This window comes from Rhopalosiphum maidis, chromosome 4 (assembly GCF_003676215.2).
Source record: "Rhopalosiphum maidis isolate BTI-1 chromosome 4, ASM367621v3, whole genome shotgun sequence".
Taxonomy (NCBI): domain Eukaryota; kingdom Metazoa; phylum Arthropoda; class Insecta; order Hemiptera; family Aphididae; genus Rhopalosiphum; species Rhopalosiphum maidis.
The window spans coordinates 37,351,670-37,373,018 of record NC_040880.1 but is presented as its reverse complement, the minus strand read 5'-3'; the positions used below and the strand labels follow the sequence as shown (position 1 = coordinate 37,373,018).

Sequence of the window (21,349 nt, the reverse complement as noted above, 5' to 3'; positions counted from 1 at the left end):
TTTTATCGTATTTATATTGTTTTGTTGTTCTCGGTAGCTTAATCTTTTCGTTATATATCTTCAACCACTGGTTGTGCTGTATATCATAAAAGTGTTTCTCGACGATGTTTGTGTCGCACAGTACCTATTGTATTCATGTCCACGGGTGTATTTATCTACATACCTATGTAATAATACATGATAAGTTTTTTGTAGGTGTATTGATGATGAGTTAATAACATATTATATATCTTTATAAATCGTATTATAAATAATTTATATATTTAATAATTATTATAATGTCATTGGATGATGTAATAAATAAATAAGTGTTTCTTTATTTTAAAATAATTTTATATAATAAATTTAATGATATTTTGGGATTATGGGTGGCTGAAGGGGAATTTTCGTCAAATTCGGTTGAATGATTTTTGAGTTTATAAGCAACAAACATAATTATTATGACACTGCCTTTTGTTGTACCTATATTTGAATAACAAATAATAAATTAAATATTATTTTATTAAATTAAAAAAAAAATGTATAGCAACACATAGTGGGTGTGTTAGTCAATATAAATTTTATTTTTGATATTATTTTCTGTTACCAATGAACAATGAAAACCCTAGTTATAAGTAAAAATGTATTCGATTTTTTGAGAGTCAAAACTAAATTCATATGTGAGCTGTAAACGATTTTGTAGCAACCTACAGAGATTAAAGAAGGCATTTAAAATATCTTTCAAATCTCAGGGATTCCGTCGATACAACTTTTATTTAAATCGGCCCAGTCGTAGTTTACGAGGTTAGCGCGTTAAAACATATTAACTCTTCAGCTTTTTTATACTTATTAAGTATAGATATAAATTCAAATCTAAATCTGTCCCAATGTTCAATTGTATAAAAAATTATATTCAATTCACAAATGTACCTATTTTAGTTATATAAATATATGGGTACCTACTCTTAATTCTACTACTATTAATCAACAATTTGATCATTTTTGGCACTTGTAAATTTTAATAGTCTGTTAATTTGTTTGTTGATTTTTATTCACACTTACAAGGGCATACCTATTATTTTGATTAGTCGTCCTATCATAAAATTATATTATGATATGTTAGTTCCTTCGACGTTGAGGTGACAGAAGGCTTTTTGAATTCATGACCGTGTAGCCGTGTATAGGTACCCATCATGTTAATCAATTTTAATATCAAACTATACTATAGTATTTATTATAAAAAATAGCAAATACCTATTCAGAAGAATACATTTTATTTTTCGATTACTTTGTAGTTTGTATACTTTTTATAGATGTGCTTACTTACTCCGCTTCCTTGGGTTCATATTATGATATTTAAATATTTTCAAAATGGTCAGTTTCTATAATATAATTGGAATTAAAATATAGTATAAATGAATAATCGTCTAATAAAATTATTTTATTAAATATTTGTCAAGCATATATAATAACATTAATAACCATGTAGTATAATAAATGACAAAGATTAGGTACATATATCGATATTAATTAATAAAAAATATCTATTTTGCAATTTATCTTTTGTTTTTGTTCAATGTACTTGATCAATGTGAAAAATCACAAAGAAATTGGCCATTATAATACTCTTATACCCTTTTTTACCGTTATAAAATATTCAATATTTACATTATTTTCTTTGCGTGTAATATAATATTACTCTATAACTGATGATGATGTATAACCGACAGCTTATGTCTTCATATGATATAATATAATAGTAAAATAAAACGCAATATTCACAAATTGTTTGATGCTCTTTACAATTGTTCGTCGGCTACGAATGTTGAATTGTGTGCTCCGTTTTTCGCAGTCTTTGTTGGTAATTTTCTGCAACACAAAAATCGTTGTCAACATGCAAACATAAACATAACAACTATATCGTCCACCGGGTGATATAAGATACTAATTATTTAAAAATTATTAACGTTTTTTAAAATATTGTCTTAATAAAAATTTCAAGTCGTTAAAAGATTAACATTATCTTAATAAAATATAGATTTTTACTTTTTAGTTCCTCATTATTCCAAAACTGACCATTTTTTGGAATATTTAAAAAGAGTTAATACTTAAAAATGTAGTAAAAAAAATAAATAATTTTTAATGTAATGGCTTAAGTTGTGTAGGTAAAAGAAATATTTTCAAAATCAAAACCATTAGTGTTTCTAGAACAATAAGTGTCTTATGGATAACTCTGTATTTATAATATTATATTGGTTTATTCTCAATTTGATATAAGAGTGATTATATAATGCAGAATTTTGGACAGGCACGATATATATGTCACCAGTGCTTGATTTTGAAAAAAAAAATAGAAGAGGGATGCCAATGTAAAACAAATGTATATAACTACCTGGTGATTATAAAATGTCGTATTATTGATTAGGATATAATTAGAAGAGTACAGACCACGCGACTATCATAATAATGTAGTGACAAATATTTTTAACAGATTAAAAACATATCTTATATACCTAATAACTAATCATCATAGATACACAGATAGTTTATACATTAAAACCATTTATAAATTGAAATTTGATATAGTGAATATTTCACGAATAACAAACACTGGGGTAAGAAAGTATGAACATTATACAACGTAAGAGTATATTGTATCTGCCTACTTGCTTAGGTACAATATATCTCAATTTTTTCAAAATAAGCCTATATTAACGGTGCTCCAGTTCACCTAACTAATCGTACAATATGTAAGCACCTCGTATTATAACAATTATTATAAAAAAAACATAACTGCATAAGCGATACATACGTCACTTTGAGTCCAAAACGTTCTCCGTCTTCAATGGTCACCGGCAATTGTGCGCCTCTTGTTTCGGGCAACAATAGACACAGTAGAGCGCCCATCAGTGGCACCGTACCGAAAATCATAGGTGGCAAGTACACGTTGAACACTCCCTGCAAACGATAGAACATCGCGAGTTTCGCGTTAAATCATTAACTCTGTCGTAAATATAGTAATAATAATACTAATAATAGCCACGTGTAATAAATTGCTGATCCACCAGGGCTCGCCTACTTGTTCGTGCAGACGCGCGATGTCGATTTTCGTTTTTCAATAAATATAATCTAGTAGGTAACGAAGATGACGAAATGTTGAGTACATTTGTATGACGGGAGGTAATTGCGTTAAATTATTGTATAGTTTATTTATTATTTAAAAATATTTAAACAGTTTAATCGCTTGTTTACTATTAAGTGTACCTGCAGTGTTTAATAATTATTGATTTTTTTTAGAATTTCATACTATTGCGTATTTGTTTTCATTTTAATAGCCTATACAAATTTGAAGATAAAATAACATATTTTAAAACAATAGCTACTTGAATATCTTGGAATAATATTCTAAATGTGTACATTGTAATGGAGCTTACGAATCCAAATTTAAATTACACTTTTATTTTGAAAGAAAAATTAAATATTAATATCTATCGAATCTCATTGTATATTGATTTGAATTTGCATTTGCATTTGAAAAACTCTTTCTTTCGTGGTTTTGGGAAACATATTGGGCATTTTAAAATAATGTTATTCACATCGTTTTATTAAAAATTTTTTTTTTTTTGGTTTTTGAAACGTGTTAGTCATGCCCTGGTTATTGGATCAGGGCATATTAAAGTATAAATACCAGAGATGAGACGAATGGAGCTATTACGGAACCAATCCTAGCGCACATGGACGCCGACCCAACACCGACGTTGCGCACCACGGTCGGAAACAGTTCGCCGCTAAACAGATATATGGTTGGAAAAGCTATCGATGATCCAACTATGCCCAACGACGCTAATATGAACTTGAAATGTTCTACTTCGGAATCTGCAAGACACGCGTGACAGTTATTGATTAGTTATTGAACGAGACACCAAGTACAACAAATTATATCATATATAGTCTGTTCATAGTATTGAAGTCAAGGATGCCCGAATTATATGGATACGAGTATTTACCGATGTTATCTAGGTACGCGTATATATTTCACTCAATATATATCGTATAAACAGATAAAAAAGAAAAAATTTATAACTAGAATATAATATTTATTTTTTAACCTATAGACAATTATTTATTTTACGCTAAGCTCCTTTCACGTAGTCAAATATTTTTTTAAACATTTGATATTATACTAACTTTAAATGTATTTACTCAAAGTAATTTCGTTAGTATTTTATAATATGTACATAAACGAATTAGTAAAACAGTGACCTACTATTGAACTATAATCAAACATTTAAAAATAAAACTGATCGAAGAATTAAATTACAAAAGTGGCACTAGTATTACCTATATTGCCAATTTACACAATATTACTACGCCCACGTTTAAATGCAAAAAATTCATTAACTAGTTCAAAGAAAATTAATAAAAATTATCGATATGGATAGTGTTAATCCATATTACTAGACGAAATAGAGAATAGTACAGATAATTATAAAAATTTGATTTATGAAATCTTTATAAAAATTATAAAAGTCATCGGAATAAAAGCGTTCAATGAATATATTTAGTGATATTAATTCAATAGGTGAATAAACAAATAAATTTAGTAAATTCTTGCATTAAAATATCATAGAATATTTACGAAGATCCGTTGATTGAATGAGAAAACACCAGAGTAAAAAAAATCGAACCTATGTCCTACACTCCTATAATACTAGTTAGCAATGAAATATTTATTTATTCCAGAAACGTTAGAACTATCTGAACGTTTGATCAGTAAACCTATAAGTAAGGCCAGAAATCGATTGATAGGTAACAAGTTTTCAAACCTTTAAAGTTTAAAATTCACAAATAAAAGTCAACGTTCTTCAATTATATTAAGCATCAACATTTTAGCCATTATATATTTTTACGTATTACGTACTTATTATAGATACCTTTATTTTTATTGTTCTTTATTATCAAATAAATTTAACTATAAATCATACGTATGGATGTTTTAATTAATAACTGACTGAAGTATAATATAAAAACTTCTGTACATAAATAAATTATAATACATATTTTCTTTCTCATTTTGTTAAGCTGTTATCAGTTTTATTAAGATCTGACTATTATATCGATATATCGATAATCTTTGGGCATCCCTAATTGCATTTTTCGACCCATGACCATCAAGTTTGATCCTGTGTCGAGTTGACCTTTAGGCTTTAATGCCATTATGAAATCAGAACTACTTTGGTTTATTTTATGCAAAAATATTATAAAACATATTAAACAAATGATAAGTATCAACCAAATAGGTAATTTTTTTCCAGTAGATTGAAATTAAACAAAACATTGCTACAAACAAAAAAATTATCTTCCAAGTTCAAATGGTGTGATGACGAGGAAAATTGATACTTTTGACCACCACTCACCCCCTCCAACTAACACGGCTTAATTTAACCGATTAATGGTAATGTGAATAGCGAAGACAAGCTATATATCCTCATACATTTATACTATTATAATTATTAATGAATAATGACAGACTGCACGCAGTTTCTCTTTTGCGTAGTTATGTAGGTACACTAGCACTTTGAATTCCACATAAATAGATAATATTTATTAATATATGTACCTATTGTACACTATAAAGAAGTGTTTGAGGTATTCGAACCACGTTTATAAAGGAAAATACTTGCATAGGTATAATGTATACGAATAATAAGTATACATAATATTATGTAGTTGCGTGTAATTTCCACTGTGCCGTGAGTAGCTCTAACTATTGCGCTTATAATAATATAATATTATAATATTATATAATCATCGGCGAATTTAGCTTGTGGTAAAACTCGTTAGATGTTCGTCTAATTTTTATATAACTGTATAATTATTTCTAAATATTTATAATATATTTAAATACATACTATTATATTGATATATCGTCGTAATGCATTATCCATCTACAGAACATTAGGTGTAATAACACAAAAATTGTTTATTTTAAATTACACTTGAATACTTCAAATACTTGATTTAATACCGTAAAAGTTAACGCTTTCAATAATAACATACTTGAATATTTTTTATAACAATATATTATTATGTTATATTATATCACAATTGTAAGTAAAATAATTTTTGTGTTATGAAAATATACCTATTTAACATTATGCACTATTATTTTTAACTCTATATTATCTCAAAACGTTTTTGCTGAAGCATTGGCGTATATAGGGAGGTTTTAGAGATTCAACCCCCGTCCTCGGCATTTATTATTGGTACGGCACACGTTGCACATTTTGCAAACCTGCCTCGAAAATTAACATAATAATATAATAACCCCCCCCCCCCCCGAAATTAATTCTTAATTCCTTTAACGCCACTGAAAACAAGTGTTTTATTATTTTAAAACGTTGTTTTTTTGTTTTAAGAAGACACACTTGCATGTGTTGTCTCCGTTTTACAAACGTACAACACGTCAAATTTTCGTTCAATTAAACCAATTTTGTCTGCTTAACTTAAATATTAGGGTGAAATGACCTATTATTTTATTTGTAAGAGCATTATCTGTAGAGTGTGGCCTATTGTCGGGTTTTTACAATATTTTAATTTTTAAGTAAACTATGTGAATTTTTAAATATTAATATTTTATAAGCCTACACATAATTCATTTAAAAATTAAAATACTGTGAAAACCCGACGATAAAACACTGATAATATGTGTAAAAAAGCCACTTGTTTAAAAAACGTTCTAACTCTGAATAATACTATATCATATTATAATGTAAGCATAAAACTTGTAAATTATAGTTAACATTTCATTCATTTTGATTATTTCATTTAAATTTTTTTCCATAGCGAAAAAAAATTATATTGCTATTTGAATGTATATCATAAAAAATAAAAATTCATAAAGAATTAGAACCTACTGTTTTTTTTTTTATCGTGGACCTTATCTTAGTTACACCACCGAGTCAATATAATATCTAATTCATATGTATTAAGTAATATCATCATTAAATTGCTCACTCTGAGGCAGGAAAGTGATCAGTATGCAGGCCAGGGCCGTCACCAGGTTGGCCGACAGCAAGGTGTTCCTGCGACCGAATTTCTCCATCAGGTATATGCACAGAAATGCCCCCGGCAACTCGATGAGCCCCGACGACGCGACGTTTATGAATATGTTGCCGCCAATCTCGCCCATATACTGCGCCAGACCATAGAAACATAGACCGCACACCATCCAATTGAAGAACACGGCCAGCGTCTTCTTTCGCAGATTAGGCGTACGAAATAGGTCGAACAGATTACCCTTGTTCTCGTCACTGCCCTTTTCCGGCTGGCTGTTCATCAGTGATTTTTCAAACTCACCGTCCAGCTTCCGGTTGTTCCTTGAGGCGCCTGTAGTCAATATTTTCCGCGCCTGCTTTTCCTTGCCCACTGCCAATAGCCACCGCGGACTTTCCGGTATTATCCTACGCAATAAATCGTATTATATAAGCAGGAACCGCCTACAAATATCGCTCAATCCAGGCTTAGTATGGTTACACTCACCACCAGTACGTGAAGAAAAACAATGAGGGAAGTGTAATAGCCAATTGAAATTGTCTCCAATTTCTAATGAAATACGAAATCAGAGCCATGCTCATGTGGCCCAAATTGAAAGGGATATGATGCAAAGTGCTAACCACAGTTCGCCATTTTCCGCCCACTACTTCCATGGCTGTAATTCGTTATAAAAAAAAAATTTACTAATTTTTCTAGTAATATTTATTAAAAAAAACTTAAACGTTTTAAATTTTGTTTTTACGCATTTCAAATTAATTAAATATAAATAATACCCAGCCCACTAATGTGGACACCAGTATCCACAGAATTAATTTAGAATAAGTAAATACTTGAGGCATTTGAAGGTTAACCTAGACAATTGATTGACAAGACAATATTATGACAAAATAGGTCAAGTTAGGTTAGGTTAGCCTGTAGGTCTATTATATATGTAGATTGTAGGTATGTATGTGGATAATAACAAAAACCTTATTATTTAAAATAGGTATGCATAAAAACTTTAATTCTTGGACACATCTATAATCAATTAATATCAATTAACGAGTTATAATGATTACATCACCCAGTTACGCTATTGGAAAAAAATAATTAAATGTTGTTAAACAAATTATCGTTATTTAATGATTTATTATTCTGAATCAAAACCTTCGAATAATTTATTAAAAAATTATTTTGAGATTAAATTTAAATGCATATTACTTACTGCAGTATTTAAACTCCATTACTATGTAGTTACTAAAAAATAAAAACAAAATATTCCAAACATTATAGGTCAAAAGATTACAGTTTTCCGGAACCTAAAAACAAATTATTTTATTATGTGGTTTACCGCCGTCCATACAATTATTTATAATTTTTCAATATTCATGGTCAATTACCCAAACAAATGTTTTTTTGTTATCTGTTTTACTATTACAAGGTTGGTTACATTAAGTTTTAATGGTTCAAGAGAGAAATGCACTATAATAATATTATGTTGCATTTAAATCATTTAAAAATATTATTATTTAGTAAAATTAATACTTTTCAAAATAAATATATGTTATTAATATAGATAATGCCGGAAAACTGAATTGTGGTATACCTATTAGTATTGCAACAGAATTTTAAGTGAGCCAATTTCCATTGCACGCAATATTCTAATTCTTATAAATAAATTATAAGGTTGTTACTCACTTAAAACGAAGCTACTAATCATTAGACCTCCAATGGCTAATGCGGTCGCAAATCTTAGTGGCAGGAATAGCTCGTACCAAGGAGCTAACGACGTACCGACACCGGCAACAAGTAATAAAACAATAGCGAACATCATTGGTATTTTTCTACCATATCTAAGAACATTAAATACTTTTTTATTACAAAAATGTTAAAATAATTATTTTTATACAAGTATTAAATAGTCATTAATAATTATTATAATAAATAAATAATGTTGTTTAGATTATTCGGACATCTCTATATCCATCGCTGTCCTTTTCTCTATCCTTAATCTCTAGAAATTTAAAATATTCCTCGTTTTGACCGCTTCTTCGTTGTCTTATTTCATCTGGCTTCCACATTGAACCTTGTGATCCATTCTGTCTTCAGCTCTCCATATGGAATATATACCCAACCCAAAGAGAGACCCAAGTCTCCAATATTTTAGAGCACCTATGCTATATCAGGTTCATATTGAACATTCATCTTAGTAAAAACTAATAATATTATTTTTATACTTAAACTATTAGAAAAAAATATATTATAATATTTAACAATATACATACTTGTCAGAGAACATACCGAACAACACGTTGCCGATAAGTACGCCCAACATGAACACCGATTGTGCGATATTGGACAGTTGGAACCTGCCACACACTAAATCCCACTATTGAACAATAATGAAAATTTAAACAGCAGTACAATATTTTTGTAAAAACAAAAAAAAAATTGATCTACAGCAGTGCATATTTAATTGTTTACCTATTACGTGCACATAATGATGATTATATGATATAATATGAGACTCGAGGAGTGTTTATAGTTTCGGTTTTTAACTTTTATCATAGAATAGAATAAATAGGTCCTATATAAACTTAATTTTAGCTATAAAAAAAATCGAATAATTTATTTTGTTCAATATTTAGAACGTTATCACATTAGTTACAGAAAATAAAATAGTTATTATGTAATTACTAATTAATGACAATCAGTTAAAATGGAAAAAAGATTTATTTATACTTAATTTATATTTAAATTCGATGTTTGTAACTTATTAAACTCAAAATTTACTTGATCTTAGAAATATTGAACTATTGTTAAGATCATTTACCAGTAAAAGTTCTATATTTTTTCTACTGTAATCTTAAAATTTCAAGTTGTGAAGGTTTTGCATTACAAGAATTTGAAATTTTGATCTAAGTATATTTAAAATTTTCAAAAATCAAATTTTGAATAACTGATTTATTAAAGAAGAAAGAGCATAGTCTATACTACTTTTACACCCCATACCTCAGAATCTTTTTTTACCTGCTGTAATCACGTAATCACCCTAATATTGTTTTAGTGGACTGGCTACACTATGAAAGTTGTAGCTGGTTCATAGACTTAGATAATTGCTTCAATAGACATTTTTGGTATTTAAAAATCATTGTACCTCGGTGATTATGGTCTCCTGAAACACGGACCTGTCGTAGACGAATTGATGGCATGGTGTCATGTCGTGTGTGACCGGGTCTGGGGAATTGCATCTATCAGTCACGTTGAACAGTGTTGTTGACCCATCACCAACATCGCACCGAAACGGCGATTTGGCCGCCAAAAAGATAATTGCCAACTGGTGCCAGGCAATCGGAAACTTCAATAGGGATAGGGCGAACGTTATCCAAAACTGCCACCAACCGAAGTCACCAAGTGCCGTTTGTACCGGGTCGCTATCCGACTTGGTGATGGTCGATGACTGCTTGTTGTCACGCTCTCTGTCACTACAGCAGACGTTTGATTGTGTTTTTTTCGCATTGTCCGTCACTAAACATTTTAACGAAACGTTGATCGATTTAGCAATAATTGAAATAAGAGTGTCGGGAAATTTAAAAATATGATAAACTCTTACGACAAGAACATATCACTTTTTTCTTACAGAATTTCCTCATTATTTATCCCTTCGACTATTGATCTATAATACCACACTATATATTATTTTCATGATCAACCACACTTTATATCTTATATTTTGTTACATTTAAAATATATACTCTTTTATAGTTATTAAATTTAGTCTATATTCACGTTTAATAAAATATATTCCTTTATTAATCTTTAATTATTTCACAAATTTAAAACACTATTTCATTATAAAATTTGATATTTTTTGTTATTAAATTATTATTGAAGTATAGGTATCTATCTACTACTCTATAACAGCTAACAGCTATATTGGTATAATGTATTCATTTATATTATACGTTGTTACATTATACAATATACGCGGTGTTTGTATAATATACCTTATACACAATATATCACAGTTTTATTATTATATATTTAATAAAATCATATAATTTAAGTATAATGATATCAAGTGTGTTACTGAGCATTTAAGTATGATGACTATCAAAATCATGTATAATATCATAATAATATTATTTTAAATACATACTCTATACATAAGGAGGACATTCAATGTTATTTTACTTGAATGCATATTCGACTGTTGATTACAGGAATATTAGATACTTTTATCGATCCCTTGTCCTGAATCATCACGTTATAATCAGATAGCGTGCAAAACCATTAATACTAATTTTCTGTAAATGGTTAGGTCAATGTTAAAGGTAAATTTAAAAGTTGAGTTGTAAGCGTAACAATATACTATTTATTATTATATAAATATAAAATAAATTATTCATAATAATGATTATTTATATTTTATACACACGATTAAAATTAAATATTTTCAATCATTGTTGTCTTCTTAAGGAAATACCCTTGACAAGGTTCTGAATAAAGCGTTCGTGTCAATGTACCGAATTAGCAATAACCGTCAATATTATAATTTATGACTAATTTAACAAAAGTGTAATATAAAATTAAAACGATTAACAATTTTTTATTTGTTACTACATATCGAAAAGTTTAGTTTGTAAATTGCGATAGGTACATAATGTTCATTGTTCCTATCTATATTTTATTTAGATAATATAAATTCTGTTTATAATTTTAAAAACCGTCTATAATTTGTATTTAATGCTTGTGTATAACAATATAATTACTTATTCATATTTTTATCATGTCGAGATTGAAAAACTGTAAAGGCTTTTTCTTTTATTCCTTTTTAATCCCTTAGCTTTATAGTCACGTCTATTACGTTAACCTAGTTAGTCTTCATGGATAAATGATACTGAGTTTAAAATTATAATTATTAGTATATTATGTATTTATATATTGTTTAATTTGTTTACTTCTACAAACCACAGTCACAGATTCCAAATGTATAGATTAAAATTGTAATAATAATAGAATCTGAATAAAGATGAATTACTTTGGATATTTATATTAATTTAAAATTGTCTTTTTAATAGAGTATAATATGTGTTATAATTTATTCGAGCTATAATAATATCCATTAATATTAATCCACCAATAAAAAAATTAAATAACAAATTGTTACGTTTATTCTACAATGCTATGTCAAGTGTTTTACTGTACCTATATAAAAATGCTGAATGCTGACATGAATATGGATGTTTTATCAAAAGAAAAAAGTTCGTATATTCTGTGTATTTATGAACAACAGGATCATAAATTAATTGTTGAAATAAGAGGTAATGAGTCCAGTTATTATTATTATTATTTACCTGAGATTATACAGCATAGATCTAATATATAAACAGAGAAGAAGAAATAAGAGAAAAAAAAATTAGAAACAAATACACAATAAATGTGTATATACAATAAATATATGTCATTTTAACTAATATTTATTATTATAATTTTAATTTATGTTGTGAATTAAAAGAAAAACCAAAGTTAAGTACATTGTTACAAACATCTAAAAAGCGATACTCCGTACTATGTTTAATTATACTTATCAAGCATTGTAGTACTTACTAAGAACGGACGATTATTTCTTGCATTGAAAGTTAGAATTTTAAAGTTAATCTTCCTTAGAAGTTCTTGAAAGGTGAGTTTACAATTTATTTATTTATGAACAAAAGCTATGTAAATGTATAACCTTAACCAAATTTTACAGCTAAGATATTTAGGTGGACGTCCATCACTCGACCAAATCTGTATGCCATCATACTTAAAAAAATGATGTTGGATATTTTTCAAGTATGTCAATTAGATAATTTTGTTTAGAATTCCGAAATCACTATAAAATATTACTCAAATATTATAATATAGACTTGACAAGAGAATAATATAATACTTTAAGACAGTTAATGTTTTAAAATTCAGAACAGTTTTGATTTATAAAGCCTCTGACCCGTAAAACTTTACACTCAGAAAGTTTGGTTAGTTGAAAGACTATTTCGAACACACCATTTCAAAAATTCATTTAGATCATTTTGTAACTATTTTGAGTCTTCAAATGAATTAATTGGTAGATAAATTTTTAAGTTATTGGCAAATAAAAGATAATATTTACATAATTTGATGACGGGCCCAATATCATAAATATAATGATCAAGGGGGTAAATGATCGTTCTGAAGTACACCAGAAATAGCTATTACATTATTTAACAAATATTAATTTACTCTGATAAAAAATTACTTATTAGACAAATAAAATGAGAACCGTGTTGTAATGGAAATCCTATACCAAGTTTCTCAAATTTAATGATTCAACCGGATCAAAAGTCTGCTTGAGATCTATGTAAATTTTATCCACGTGACCACTCGATTTTATGAAATCAACTAAATAAGAGTAATGAACAGTTAAATAATTACAGGTTTCTGTTGATTTAAATTTGTGAAAAATACGTTGTTTTTTACTAAAGTATACCTACTTTGTTTAAATGTATCAAATAAATTTGGCTTCATTAATTTTTCTAGGAGTTTTTGTAACATAGTAACTTAGATATAAATAGTACAATAATTGTCATCCGCCTATTTAATACTAGCCTTCTATGGAAATGTTATTAAAGTTAATTTATATTTACTAAGAAATACACCAGAGCTTAGAGATAGAAAGAATGAATAATGAATTAGGGTCGTTAATGAATTACCCAAGTGAAGGATTAAAGGTGTGACTAAGTCTGAACCTGGTATATACCGGGTATAGTATCAAGGCATGTTGAAAAATCCTAGCTTAGTTCCAAATATTTTGAAAATATGATTAATCGAAAATTTAATAAGTACCTATAGTAGTATTAAAAAATAGTACCTAAGTACTTATAATAAGTAGTATTCTACCATTTTAGTATTATCAAAACTAGATTAAAAAAATAAATTTCCAATGACCAAATAAAAATGTTGTAGTTATAATACTATAACCGTAGATAATACCTATTAAATATATATTTTTTTTAAATAGAAAATACTTAAAATTGATTTAATAATATATTAATATATTCTATAACATTAAGTCAAGATTTTATACAGTGAATTACTCAATATTGTTACAAGTATATCAATCCCCACGTCATCCATATATTATTATGTAAAATGTAAATCGTAAATGAGTAAAAAAAGATAGTTTTATCGTGATTTTTTGTAGAATCAACTTGTTATTGTTCATTATAATAATAATTAATGCTACTTAATATGAAATATAATTGTTTGCTATTTACAATTCACTCCCACATATATCTATTTGAATTCCAACTCAATCAATTATATTATATTTTCCGTATTATTATATACAGTAGTTTATATAAATACAGTAGCTTATGCAACTTTTATACGATATTATACTCTCTTCTTCTTGCCTAAATTTAAAATACGTTGTCAAATGTGATTTTTTTGTTCATGTTCTTTAAATTGCATCATCTTTTATTTTTCTCTAGTTAAGAAAAAAATTCATTCAAATAAACGTATTTATTTATTATAAAATAAATTACATCGTATACGAATCTTGAATGTAATAGTGAAAGGAGTCAGAGTCAAATACCCATTAGTCATTTCGGTTTATGCAAACATAAACAAAAATATACTAACAAATAACAATACAACCAAGCTGACGTTGATGATATTATTTTATATTTTATATAACTAACTAAATATCCTAACTAATTAGATACTAATATAAATTTAATAGATATGTATTATGTAGGTATTATATTATAATTAATATTAAAATGTGTAAATAATAAATATTGTACAAAATATACACTGCCTATAGTGTCTACATACGCAACACGATTTACAATAATAAACCTAGGTGAAGTATCTATGTGTTACAGTATTTTAGAAATACAGTAGTAAAATCATTCAAAACGACAAATAAACTATATAGCAAACAAAGTTCAGCTTGTCAACTATTTGTGTATGCAAGTAAAATGTCTCTGATTACTATGAACCTAATTTATAACTTAATACTTTTAATTATATTTACCTATAGGTACTTTACCTATATTGGCTATATTTATATACACGTTTTTAAAATGTTCAAGTAATATTGAGCCAAGTGAATACTGAACAGGTAGATCATAGACGATAGTTGTACATATTTACAAATAAATAATACAAGTCAATTAATAGATACTTGCAAGAAACATAAATAACCATTTTATTAGGTAGAAATTATTGTGATCTAACTATTCAAAATATTACTAAAGTAAACCAATTAAATTAAATCAAACATGCACATGTAGCTCATCTGTATTATACACGAGCAACAAGTGAGCATGTTTTAAATATACCTAGACGATTGCGAAATGTAATTTATGTATTTTTTTAAATCACAGTTCAATAGTTATCACGTTGGCTCAATAACACCTATAACCAATAGCTCCAAGTGTTGTATTTAATTGTGCCGTGAAAGTAAGAGTAAATTTTACAATAAAACAATGCATTCAAACACATCCTCATCTTATACAGTATACCTATACCTACTGTACATATACATATTATATACATTATACACCTTTATAAATATATGTATTATTCCTATGGAATTTTCTTACGTAAGGTCTTTACATTAAATACCCGTCTATCATTCAGGTAGAAAATACGTGAACTGCGTTGAGTTCGAACTGTGAATTATAAGATATAAAAGTATAGGTAGTTTACGCGTGTACACAACTTGCTTAGGTATATATTTTTTAACGATACACGAAACTCTTGGGTTAGCTTAATAAAAGAATACAATAATAATAATAATAATAAAAAAATATGTATGTGTTCGAAATCGCGTAAGAAAATATAAATATATGACCTGGTTGGCTATATTACATATTATCTACTTATGTTTACGATTTACAAATTACATCATCAATGACTTTATCATGATCGCAAAAAAAATATTTTGTACAGAATGATTTATTAAATCATAAAAATCCAGAAATGTTTGCTACGACTTAAAAGTATGTTGAACAATAACAATAATATTGTGTTGAACCATGAATGAAAATATGAAAATGGTCTTTTTCAAAATTATTTATAAACTTTTTAATATATTTGTATTTAGTCATTTCATAAATAAAAAAATACCAGCGTAACAATAATTCTATGAAATGTAGTTATGTAAATATATGTTATTATTTATTTATTTTAATAGAAAATTTCGACTGCTGACTATTGGAACACAATAATTGATCAAATTAGTATATTAACCTAGGTATTTAATAAGTACGTATTTACTTACACGAAAAGCCAACCTTGTGTATTTCTATACAAATAGCGAAATAATAACCAATGTATTTAGTATAATTATATTTCGTGACGATAAAAAACAAATAATTTAAATAGAGGTACCTAAACATATTGGGTTAACTCAACAAAAATAACTGTTTAATGATATTTAGACAGAATCACAAAAATTAATTATTTCTATACACAGTAAATAAATTTCATTTGATATCTATCCATATTTAAAGTTGACATCGAATAAGTAAAATAACAAATTAGACATACTTTTATATTGAAATCGGGCGTTTTTCCAGCATGTAACTCGAATTATACGTCTACATAGATTAAACACTCTCCGCCAATACGTTAGATATTATATTTGACGTATGCTAAGTAAGTGAGCTCACCGCAAGTCATTGCGCATGTAATTTAAAAAAAAAATAGAACATAAATAAAGCCTTATTATTATTTCTATCAGTTTTCTTTTCAAACGTCGAATTAATTTTCCGAATTTAAGATTTTTCAAGGTTTTACGAAATACGTTCGATAAAAAAACAACAACAAAAACAAGCAACAAAACTATATAATGATAATAATATATTATCTATATGTATACATATATTTTACAGACAACAAACGAAGATAATGTAAACTGGCTCGCGGTGAGTATGTATATGCGTATATAATAAACAAAAACCGCATAAAAGATCGCGTCCAAATATAATATATAATGATATGGAGTATGGACTATATGTTTCATACTTAGTATGGTATTAAATATAATATAATATGTAAGTGTATTAAATGGAAACGCTACAATAGATATATGTATTTTAGATATAATATACGTGACAAAAAGACGCGTAGGTACAACAAAAATAATAGTCATACATAAGTTCCTACAACGGACCTTGTTATGTACACACACACATTCGTACATTTTTTTGGGATCACGTTGAAATTTTCATCAGTGTTTGTGGAACATACATTATATTATTATGTATGTTGTACAATGTATAGCAGTATTATTAATTTTCTTCCGACCATGGGCACAATATTTTCATATAATATATTTACTTTATTAATCAGTGTTATAGAACTGAATAAGACGTAAAATCCAATTGTTTTGCGTTGATATAAGAACAACAATAATATTATGGTACTAGGTCATTTGCAACCCAAAAAAGTTTGCAGCGCACCCGTCGGCCACAGGACTACGCAATTGACACCTATAATATTATTTTTAAAAATGATTAAAATATAATAATATATATGTACCATGTACGTGGATGAGTGTGTACAATTTTGAATGTTGGACAAGACGTATATATATTTTATGGTATTTGATAATATTTCGACAAAAATATAATTATATAAATAATATAATTAATTATAAAAATATTATTATGGAATACTCAACAAATGTATTTAGATAGGTACTAGCAGATCCATTTATCTATTTTTAAACAGTACGCTTAATTACAAACATGTTGTAAGTAAAGAATTTAAATGTATAGGTACATGATAATTTCAAATGGCATATTATATATATATTTATATAATGCCTATGAATAAATAAAATTAAATAAGAAAATATTAAACATTTATTTTTTTTAAATAAAGCATAGTTTTTCACATAAATGTATATATTTCCACTGTGCAATTATCGGATGACCGAATTTTTACTTAAGTATTTTTACCTAAAAACCGCTTAAAATAATTTTTAATTTATAACTTAGGTAATACTTGTGATTATTGTTCGAAATACGACTATTATCAGCTTCACATTTTTGCATTTTCAAAATTTTAAAATATTTTGTTTTTAATTTAGTAAGATTTGAACTAATTGATAGTTAGGCATAAAACAATTGTTTTTGAAATGTATATTTATTACTTGATGAAGTGACAATACGAAAAGAGTAAAATACTATTATTGGCATATCTATCTATTTTTAATATTGTTAATTAAAAAAAATTAAATTTAGTTTATAATATTAAATTAAAATACCAACATATAAACTACATATTTAATATAAAATATTATTAATTATAATTTCAGAAAATTTAAAATAAATGTACCTTTAAATTATAATAGTGCCATTGTCCAAAAGTAATGTATGCCATGATAAAATATTGTAACTCTCGTCGTAGTTTATGCCTGTAATACCAGTGTTATAATTAAAGCCCAAGATACAATATACAATATTGTATTTAACAAGGTACTAGTCATTCCTGTGTGCTAATCACTGTGTAGTAAATACTAATGACCATCCTCCAATATTTATTATAAATTGCGTTCATGCGTTGAACATGAACTACGTTAACGAAAGAGACCCTTCACACGCCCGGACAATGTTCAGTGATGGATCGGATACGCGGCTTATTAAAATAATATTATGTGTGTGATATTTAATCATATAAAATTATTGAATTCGTTCAAAAAATTGCATTCGATGAAATCATTTGAGTCAACAAAAACAATATATAAATACATAGGTGCATTCCACTCATACGTATCTAATATAGTGATTATGAACAATAATTTGTTGTAAGATGATATAACATAGGTACGTATTATGGCCGGTTAATATAGGATCATGAGAAGATACCTACTATACCTAGTACCTATACCGGCTATACCTATATTTCCATTTATGCTATATATTATGGTAATATGATGTGTTATTAACTTAAATACAGGATTTAACATAATATATAAACATTATAAACGTACAACTGTATGAGTATAAAGTGAAACTCTTTTTGTATGGTGAAAAATCTGAGTAAAAGCTATATGTGTTGTCGATAAAATTTTTTTGTTGTAAAGTAATACATTTTCTGAGCCAACCGGGACTTAAATGTACACTTTTAATCATGTATACCTACTACAGGCTAATTCTTTTATCATTAAACATTCATTATTTCAAAAAGTGTTCAATTTTTTCAATTTTTTTTTTTCAAAACTGTTAGTTTTATGCTTTTCTAAAGCTATATAACATTTTTATTTTTTCATCCTTTTAATAGTGAAATCACTAACAACTTTTGATTTTCAAATGGAAACCTATATTTAAAATTTCATAAAATAGTAAAGCTATTTTTTTATGAATTTTTAATAATAATTTTAATAATTCGTAGTAACTTACGCTTTTTGTTACACTAGTTCCAGAACGACCATAAATCATATTACACAATCATATTAATAAAAATAATCATTATAGTATTATGTTTAAGAGGACGTTATACCCGCATGTGTTGTTTTTGTCTTACTATTGTAGATATCATAACAAATTTTCGTTCAGCAGAACCTAACCTAACCTTTGTGACGTTAGCTTTAATATTAGAGTAAATTTACTTAATTTTTAAGTGAGTTATGGTTATGTAAAATATTAAAACTTTTAAATGCTGGTAACTCGCTTAAAAATTAAAATACCAATAAAAGCCTATGAAATGCCATTGAGATAACATTATTACCTTTAAGTTTGATAATAGGTAAATTGACTCTAGTATTAAAGCAAACATCACAAAATGTGTTCTGCTGAACGAAAATTTGCTATGATCTACATTAGTAAGATAGAGACAACACATGCGGGTATAACGTCCTCTTAAGATATTTCCTTAAAATTTTTATAATTATTTTATTTTTTGAAATGACCGGTGAATAGAATTATTTTCTTGACTATAGCGTTATCCACTAAATTTGTTTATAATTAATAATTATTATATTATGTTCATTAAAAATATTATTAAATATTATTAATCACCCCCATTTTTTGTTCTTCAATAATGTAGTTATTTAACATTTGATTTTTTTTATATTTTTAAATATAATTAAAAACTATTTTTTCTAAATTCTCGATATTTTTTGTATTACCTTAGGATTGTCCTTAAGGAGATCTATGTGAAGATATACATTTCTGTTTATTTAAACTTCGTTCAACTTATGATTTCGGTACGTCAAAATTTTCAAAAAAATAATTCGATAAATGATTTAAATTTAAAAGATGTGGGGATTCTAATTTTTAAAACATAAGTGTGTATCGCCGGAGTTCTTTCTTTAAATAGTAATTTTAAAATATGGTCTTTAAATATATTTAAAAATTCCATTAATCAAAATTTGATTAAATTAATTATTTAAGGAAAAATGGGGGCAAATATGGTAATTTACGACCCTGTATATGATAAAAAATTACATACATATAAAATATTATACTTATCATTATTATTATATTAACGTCATGCTCACTGGTTATTGGCAGAATTGTAATTATAATATGTTATGCGTATTTGGCGTTATATCAGTTCAGCAGTACATATCTGGCGGAGGTCTCTCGGACGTTGGTAGCGGCGGTCCGTCGTCAAACCGAGGCACGAGTACAATAAACACGCGACCGCGGAGAAATTGACGTGATCCGAGCAGAGCAAACGCGACGCCCGTGTGACCTAGGTGGGCAATTTGTTTTCAAAACGTCTTAACCGCGTGCCCAAGTGTGCGTCAGGTGGGTGGGAGTAGGAACGCGATTATTGTCATGTGCCGCCGCCGGCACTTTCGTCGGCCGCGATATTATATTATTATATTGTTACCTATCCATTATTATTGTTAATATGTGCCATATCCCGCAGAAGCTTTACACATATATTATTATGCATCCACCCGACGACACTCACTGGCGGATAATTCCGTTCAATTTGGTTCAATCAATTTGTAGCCGTGCAAATACACATGCAAATTCAAGGACTCTCAACTCTCCTGCATCATTCATCTATCATACATCGTAGTTGACACGAAAAGACCGCCCATGGGCTAAAAAAATAATTTTTCGGGATACACAAAAAAGTATAAAAAAAATATTGTAAATGACTTAGAGAAAATGATTTTCAAATGTTAAAGCTATATTAAATCTTATTCTGAAAAAAAATAGATAATGTATAAATTATCAAAGTTTTAAGCTTGCGTAGGAAATATTTTGAATCATATAATTGGTGTTATTTTTAATCACATGAAGATATTTTATGAACGTTGTGTTCATTTATACATGTATAG

The 21,349-nt window shown here is 27.4% G+C and overlaps 1 protein-coding gene across 1 annotated transcript; it reads right to left on the bottom strand.

Annotated features, from left to right (window-relative positions):
- Positions 1–1,418: 1,418 nt before the first annotated feature.
- Positions 1,419–20,738, bottom strand: LOC113555602 (organic cation transporter protein). Its single transcript, XM_026960058.1, has 9 exons — positions 20,552–20,738; positions 10,172–10,542; positions 9,300–9,403; positions 8,713–8,867; positions 7,522–7,690; positions 6,997–7,442; positions 3,668–3,855; positions 2,792–2,937; positions 1,419–1,848 (listed from the first exon to the last, which is right to left on the bottom strand). Coding segments are annotated over exons 1-9 (1,650 nt in total). The 5' UTR covers positions 20,553–20,738; the 3' UTR covers positions 1,419–1,778.
- Between the last annotated feature and the right edge of the window lie 611 nt (positions 20,739–21,349).